Source organism: Entelurus aequoreus, linkage group LG05 (assembly GCF_033978785.1).
Source record: "Entelurus aequoreus isolate RoL-2023_Sb linkage group LG05, RoL_Eaeq_v1.1, whole genome shotgun sequence".
In the NCBI taxonomy this organism is placed as follows: domain Eukaryota; kingdom Metazoa; phylum Chordata; class Actinopteri; order Syngnathiformes; family Syngnathidae; genus Entelurus; species Entelurus aequoreus.
The window spans coordinates 41,926,065-41,933,370 of record NC_084735.1 but is presented as its reverse complement, the minus strand read 5'-3'; the positions used below and the strand labels follow the sequence as shown (position 1 = coordinate 41,933,370).

The window sequence follows — 7,306 nt, the reverse complement described above, 5'->3', positions numbered from 1 at the left end:
CAATTCCACGAACAATGTGACATTTCCTTACCTTCCTACCACATAGGAAGATTTAATGCTAATGACTTCTGGTCTCTAAGTGATTTTAATGCCACCCAGGTCTGTACATGTCGCGAGTAGAATGTTAAATGTAGTAAGACGCTAAGAGATCCAGCCGTAGTGAATTGCCTACTGGCCCACTGACATAAATCTACCACTGTGATCACTTTTGATTGTGCTGCAAGCTGAGAATGTGCAGGACCGCCTGGCAACTGACACAAGCTGATAAAGTATTAATGCTGGGTGGGAAGCTAGAAGAGAGGTAGCTCAATAGAAGGAAGTCAGCTTGGAATATCTTTTCAGGCTCTATGAACACAAAGTTAAGGTTTTTTTCTTGTCCGTAGAACAGGTTTGTATGTACAATGTTTCTTAGAAGAAACATTTTACAGTACACTAGAGCATGCCGGCTGGCGCTGTGACCACAAGATGCAGAGATGGCTGGCGACGTGCAGGTTAAAATATATTTAATGATGAAAAAAGGAGGTAGGACCAGCGTGGACAAGGTAATCAACCATATGTATCAAAACCACTTAAGGAAGAAATGCAAAGAGCATCCAGAATATAGGAATATCAATTTAAAGCAGAAACGCTAACACAATGAACAGGATTAGGCATGTCCCAACTATTTCACTTAATACCTATAATGGAGACTTGAGTATTGGCCAATATCGATATACCATTCTTGAAGAGTGGAATGTTAGAAATTACACAAACAGAGAACAATGATATGTATGAAAAACACTAATCAATTTATTGTTAACGTATTCATGCTGTCTTTAAATTAGTATGAAGTGGTCATTTGTTTTAATTAGAGGTCACAATGATTCCATAAGTCAAGTTCATATCGCTGCAAATTGAATGATGCAGATATATTGGCTATGGGACACTTTGTATTTGTAAGTAATAGACAACTCTAAATATTGTGTACTTGTTTATATTGACAAAGACTGTAATGTTGTTCAATTAAGGACACTGATTACCTATGTCTAACTTGTGTTGTGTGCTATTGTGTGCTTAGCTGCTCGTATCTACTGATAGCCCATATGTTTAACTTTTGTAAATGACTTCACTAAAGTCCAAGGAAAGACCAACCATGTGTGCTTATTGGAGGACATTTAGATGGTAACTGGCTGTCCAGCTTTGCTTGTATCTAAACTTATATCAGAGATTTTAGATACAAGCAAATATCATTCGATCAGATCGATATCGAATCGGGACACCCTTAAAGCAATATAAGAACCAGCACCATCAAACTGATGACACTGACAAACAAAACCTCCTGATTGCCAATCAGGGAAAGTGGAGAAAACCAGTGCTCTGGGGCAGAGGTAAAGTCACTGAAAGACAAGCAAGAACAGGAAGTGGATAACGGAAAAAGAACACATAGCAGGAAGTCAAACCAAAATCCAGAAAGTCGGAAAACAGTCATGAGAGATCATTTCATTTTTAATTATTTATTTCAGGCAATGACATAAAAAAAATAATTGCAAGGTAGACAACACATAATGATATATAAATTAATATAATGCAAAATGTAATGTACAGTATGTAATGATGATCCAGTTTTGCCTGAAAGGGAATGGGAAGAAGATAATTTATTTAATCCCACCCCCAGTTCACCGTTCAGTGATTAATACATTGAGTTTCACTGTTACTTTGTTTAAGGATTATAATACAAATGTTGTATCATGGTGTCATTAACACAGGTAAAAATAATCATTACACTGTAATAACAGAAACTGTGAGGAAAAAGCCACGTGATTTTGGAATAGGCGAGGTGTGACGGAAATTTCATGCTGGCTAAATCGTTTAGTATTTGATGTCACGATGGCTAGTTGAATGTCGTTGACAAACCTCTCCACAGTAATGCAATTACAGTATTGAAGACTTTCGTTGACAAAGACGGCCAGGATGGAGTGGAGAGTAGAGCCAAACCGCCGCAACCGTTGTACTTTGCGACAACATATTCTTGAACTCAATAGTTGTTTTCACAATCTTTATCACTCGCAACTATTTTTTTTGCTGCCTTCCCTCTTTGTTTGGGTACCCAGTTACACGGAACGATACACCTGCAAACTGATTTGTTTGTCACGCGCTGTAATGGTAGGCGAGACGCTTTACAGTGAAAAATGTTGTCCAAAAAAAGTATCATACGAAAAAGTGGACGTGTGAAAACTGAGCCACCCTTGTTTTAGTAATTACCCTTAAATGCAATACAATGGCCAGGTAAAAAGTAATTATTCATAATAAAAATTTCTGAAAAAGTGGAACATAAACATAATAAACATGTTTGATTGTACATGAGGGATAAAAACCAACGTAAAGACTTTACCAATGTGTGCACAAGGAACTAGTCCATCACGAACCAATCACCTTACTGCAACTAATGATTACTTCATGAGCGACATATAACCATGCATGAAACTGGGACTGAGGCATGTATAGTTTTTCATCAGCACAATTTTGACCAGGGCGATAAATTGATGCGTTTAAGGAATTCAAAAAATAACCATAGAAAGACTAGAACAGTCAACTGTTATGTTATTTAATAAAGAGTCTCTTGCAAAAGTTTTCATTTCTGTTCCTTCCCCTTATTCAATTATAAATTTGTCTAATTCTATTATCACTGCTAGTTTAGGTTATTCTGTTGTTCTCCAGGCAGGCAAGCTGCATTATCTATTTTCTCCCAAGCTACCTGACTAGGTAAAATTATAAAATTGACTAACAGACAAAATAAAAGCAATGCAAGTTTCTTGGTTATCGTTAAATACAGCAGACAGAGTGTTGCAAGCGTCCATAAGCTACAACCAATGGTGAGTGGCAACAAAACTGTGTGTTGGTGGTGTGCTTTATGTGTGGGTGGCAGGTCAGACACAGAATGTCTGCTCTAGTTCCAAAGTGAGTAACCACATCAGACGTTGTTTGCTCACAGCTTTGTTTTTTGTGGGAATAATAAATGTCTCCATGAAGTCATTCCGGGATGTAATATCGTTTCTCAGTGCAATGTTCTCCAGAAGTCAAGCTATCTGTTCAGATCTGAATGACTTTACAGTAGAGAGCGTCATTCGTCAGAGGGACCTCCACTATTTGCCCAAACTCTTGTCTTGCACTGGCAACATAATCCTGTTTCATGGTTATTTTAAAAATACTTTTTTCTAACCAATTTTTTCTTTCTTTTCCCATGTCTTGCCGGGTTGTTCGATAGACGGATACACCACGGATGACATTGTGTTCTTTTGGCAAGGAGGGGACAGTGCTGTGACAGGGGTCGACAAGTTGGAGTTACCTCAATTCTCCATTGTGGACATTCGCTTGGTGTCCAGGGATGTCAGGTTCAGCACAGGTAAGATTTGCTGACATAAGTTGGATCGATGTCCCCATCAACATTTTTGGCCTTTGATCCAGATCCTACTTCTAGTTAGATACTTTGACAATAGATTATAGAACTGAGAATGTTTCATAGCAAGTAACTAAAGTAAACACAATAACACTCTTTTAAAGCTTATCTTATCAAATTTAGAATTAGTTGTTGTTTTGATATTGAATGCTACATGCATTTTGTTTTAACAAAATAATGTAGTGCACAATAAGTAAACAAAAGCAAAAAAAAATTTAATTATTTGAGTCCTCAACGCCTTCCTGTATACAGACACGTAACAATAACAAAAACGACCCAAAATGTATTTTGTAGTAATAAGAACAAGAAAAAGAAAATATCAATCTAATCACTTTAGTATTGTTTATATATTGATACTTTACTAGGTATTGATAGTATGAGCATCTGGATCGATCACCCCAACTTTACATTGAAGCTTTACGTTTAGCTTCTTGTGTTGTCCTGCTCAGTGTGTGTGTGTGTGTGTGTGTGTGTGTGTGTGTGTGTGTGTGTGTGTGTGTGTGTGTGTGTGTGTGTGTGTGTGTGTGTGTGTGTGTGTGTGTGTGTGTGTGTGTGTGTGTGTGTGTGCATGTGTGTGTGTGTGTAGCATGCTTAGCTATTCATTTTACTCTAGTTCTCCTGTGATGATACTTGAAAAAAACATTGTCTTTTTTCCGCCATGGTGGTGAGGATTGGTATCTTAGAAGCGGATTCGCACTGTAGATAGATGACGCGTTTGTTGCAGCTTGCTCCCAAATGTGTTCTGGCAAAACACGCACCCCCTGGAATTCATGCAACTTCTGCATGTGTGTAACAAAGAATATGGAAGTGTAATTGTGTCTTCACGTAAGCATGGTCGTAACTACCATTAAGGACACTGAGGTCATGTCCTCTGTATTTGACTGCAGATGTACTTTGTGTAGGTCATCGTATGCACTGTACATCACTATTGTCATGATCCGTGGTCCGGATCATGTTTTGTTTAGTTATATTCTGTTAGTTTTGGACTTCCTTAGTTGTTTTTGTGCACTTCCTTGTTTGTTTTGTCACCATGGTTACTCATTATTTTCACCTGCCGCTGGTTTTCCGGACACGCACCTGTTGCTAATCAGAGACTTCTATTTAAGCCTGTCTTTTCCGGTCACTCGGTGTGGCTTCATTGTTTTTCTTCATGCAACCTGTCAGCGTAACGTTTTGTGAGTACTACTGGTTTCAAGTCCATGCTAAGTTTAGATTCTTTGTTTCCTGCGCTAAGTTTTAGCCTTAGCTTCCACGTGCGTTCGGCACGCATCCGTTTTTCTTGTCTTGTGTTTTTGGATGATTTATGATCAATAAATCATTCCTACCTACACGTCGTGGTCCGGAGCCGTCAGTGTGCATTGGGAGAACAACCGCGCAGCAAGCGTAAACCCCTACGTGACAGAAATGAAGCCACCATCATGTTCTTTCGCACCTGGCCACGAGGAGATGGAGACACGCTGGCGAAGGCGGAAGCCAGCCAGAAAGGCGTCGTTTCGCCGCCAAGACGCGTCGTTCCCCCAAACTCCTCCTCCGGAACACAGCACGCCACATGCAGCCCAGTCTTTCTCGCCGCCATTGTTTGGTAATCCCATCACTCATTTTGCCAAACAGTTTACCAATTGGGCTGTCAGTCAGCTGGAGACCCGTGCTGACAACTTCACTCCGCCCACTTCCGATGACGTCAGAGACCAGGACCTTTTTTTTCAATCTGCTAACTCTTTCTGTCAGCCGCCTCCAAAAGACTTAATTCCTAAAATAAAATATTATCAGGACATTTTTTCACAAGTTAGATTTTGTCAACTTCAATCACCTCCGCCCCCAGTGACTTTGTCTCCGCCCCATAGGACTCAAGCCCCGCCCAAATCACGGACATTTTCTTTTTGTCCACCCACGCAAAATCAGGTGGGGAATACAGAAAGACAGTTTGGACAATTTAAAGGGGAGGCTTCTACCCCCCTCCTGGCCTCCCGCCACCCACCCTTAAAGACTATTCCGGAGCGCGTCTGGTATCCGCCCCTTGAGGGGGGGGCTGGGGCCGGGAGCTGTGCTGGTGGGGCTGCTCAGCTGCGCCCAGCCAGGCAGCAACCTTCATCCCGGCCGCCACCACCAGTCTTTCGGCCTGCCAAGCCACAACCTCCAGCCCGTCCTCCACCACCAGTCCGTCGGCATGCCAAGCCGCTACCCCCAGCTAGACCACCTCCGCCATGGTCATGGCTAACCTCTGCCCGGGTGGGCCTGCAGACGCCACCATCTTGTCCGGTGGGCCTGCAGACGCCACCATCTTGTCCGGTGGACCTGCAGACGCCACCATCTTGTCCGGTGGGCCTGCTGACGCCACCATCTTGTCCGGTGGGCCTGCGGACGCCACCATCATCTCCGGTGGGCCTGCGGACGCCACCATCTCCAGTTCCTGTACCTGCTCCTCGGCTGGCACCCGTACCTGCTTCTCGGCTCGCACCCGTACCTGCTCCTCGGCTGGCACCCGTCCCTGCACCTCGGCTGGCACCGGTGCCTGCACCTCGCCATACAACGGTTCCTTTACCACGCCAGACACCGGTTCCTGCACCACGCCAGACACCGGTTCCTGCTCCTCGCCAGACACCGGTTCCTGCTCCTCGCCAGACACCGGTACCTGCTCCTCGCCAGACACCGGTACCTGCACCCACGCCTGACTCGCCGCCGGTACCTGCACCCACGCCTGACTCGCCGCCGGTACCTGCTCCCACGCCTGACTCGCCGCCGGTACCTGCTCCCACGCCTGACTCGCCACCGGTACCTGCTCCCACGCCTGACTCGCCGCCGGTACCTGCTCCCACGCCTGACTCGTCGCCGGTACCTGCTACCACGCCTGACTCGCCCGCTGCGACGTCCAAGCCTGCCATGAAGGCGCCGACGCGCCCACCTCCCCGTCGACCACAGATGTGGCCGCTCCCTGGTCGTCCGCCTCGCCAAATGCGCCCACCTCCCCGTCGGCCACGAATGTGGCCATTCCCTGGTCGCCCGCCTCGCCTGCTGCAGCGGCGTTCCACTCGCCGCCGCCACTTGACTTTGCCTCGGTGGATTCGGGGACACTTGGCCTGGCGACCCACCTCCAAGTCCTCCCTCCGCCCGCCCGTGACTTTTGACCCTGCTAGTGTTTTGTTCTTGTTTTTTTTTGGACATCTAGAATCTGTCCTTAAGGGGGAGGCTCTGTCATGATCCGTGGTCCGGATCATGTTTTGTTTAGTTATATTCTGTTAGTTTTGGACTACTTTAGTTGTTTTTGTGCACTTCCTTGTTTGTTTTGTCACCATGGTTACTCATTATTTTCACCTGCCGCTGGTTTTCCGGACACGCACCTGTTGCTAATCAGAGACTTCTATTTAAGCCTGTCTTTTCCGGTCACTCGGTGTGGCTTCATTGTTTTTCTTCATGCAACCTGTCAGCGTAATGTTTTGTGAGTACTACATGGTCAAGTCCATGCTAAGTTTAGATTCTTTGTTTCCTGCGCTAAGTTTTAGCCTTAGCTTCCGCGTGCGTTCGGCACGCATCCGTTTTTCTTGTCTTGTGTTTTTGGATGATTTATGATCAATAAATCATTCCTACCTACACGTCTTGGTCCGGAGCCGTCAGTGTGCATTGGGAGAACAACCGCGCAGCAAGCGTAAACCCCCACGTGACAACTATGCGGTAGATCATCCTATCACAATATACAATCTTTGGTCATGCGCAGCCGGCTACAACTCCAGCAACGTAACACAATGTAGTCCAATTTTACCATAAACATCATCTGATCCGAAATGTGCTGTCAACATAACCTTACAATTAAATTATACTGACGCAACTAATGTTGCTTTCATCTAATGAAAGTGATGCTAAACGCTGTTGGGA

General features: G+C 44.6%; 1 protein-coding gene across 2 annotated transcripts in view; it reads left to right on the top strand.

Moving 5' to 3' along the window:
• The window catches only part of gabrb4 (gamma-aminobutyric acid type A receptor subunit beta4), a 154,990-nt gene that overhangs the window by 125,813 nt on the left and 21,871 nt on the right, over nucleotides 1-7,306 (top strand). For both annotated transcript variants that reach the window (XM_062048128.1, XM_062048127.1), the window contains exon 6: nucleotides 3,245-3,382. In XM_062048128.1, coding sequence (XP_061904112.1) covers nucleotides 3,245-3,382 — 138 coding nt within the window. The remainder of the gene's footprint in view (nucleotides 1-3,244; nucleotides 3,383-7,306) is intronic.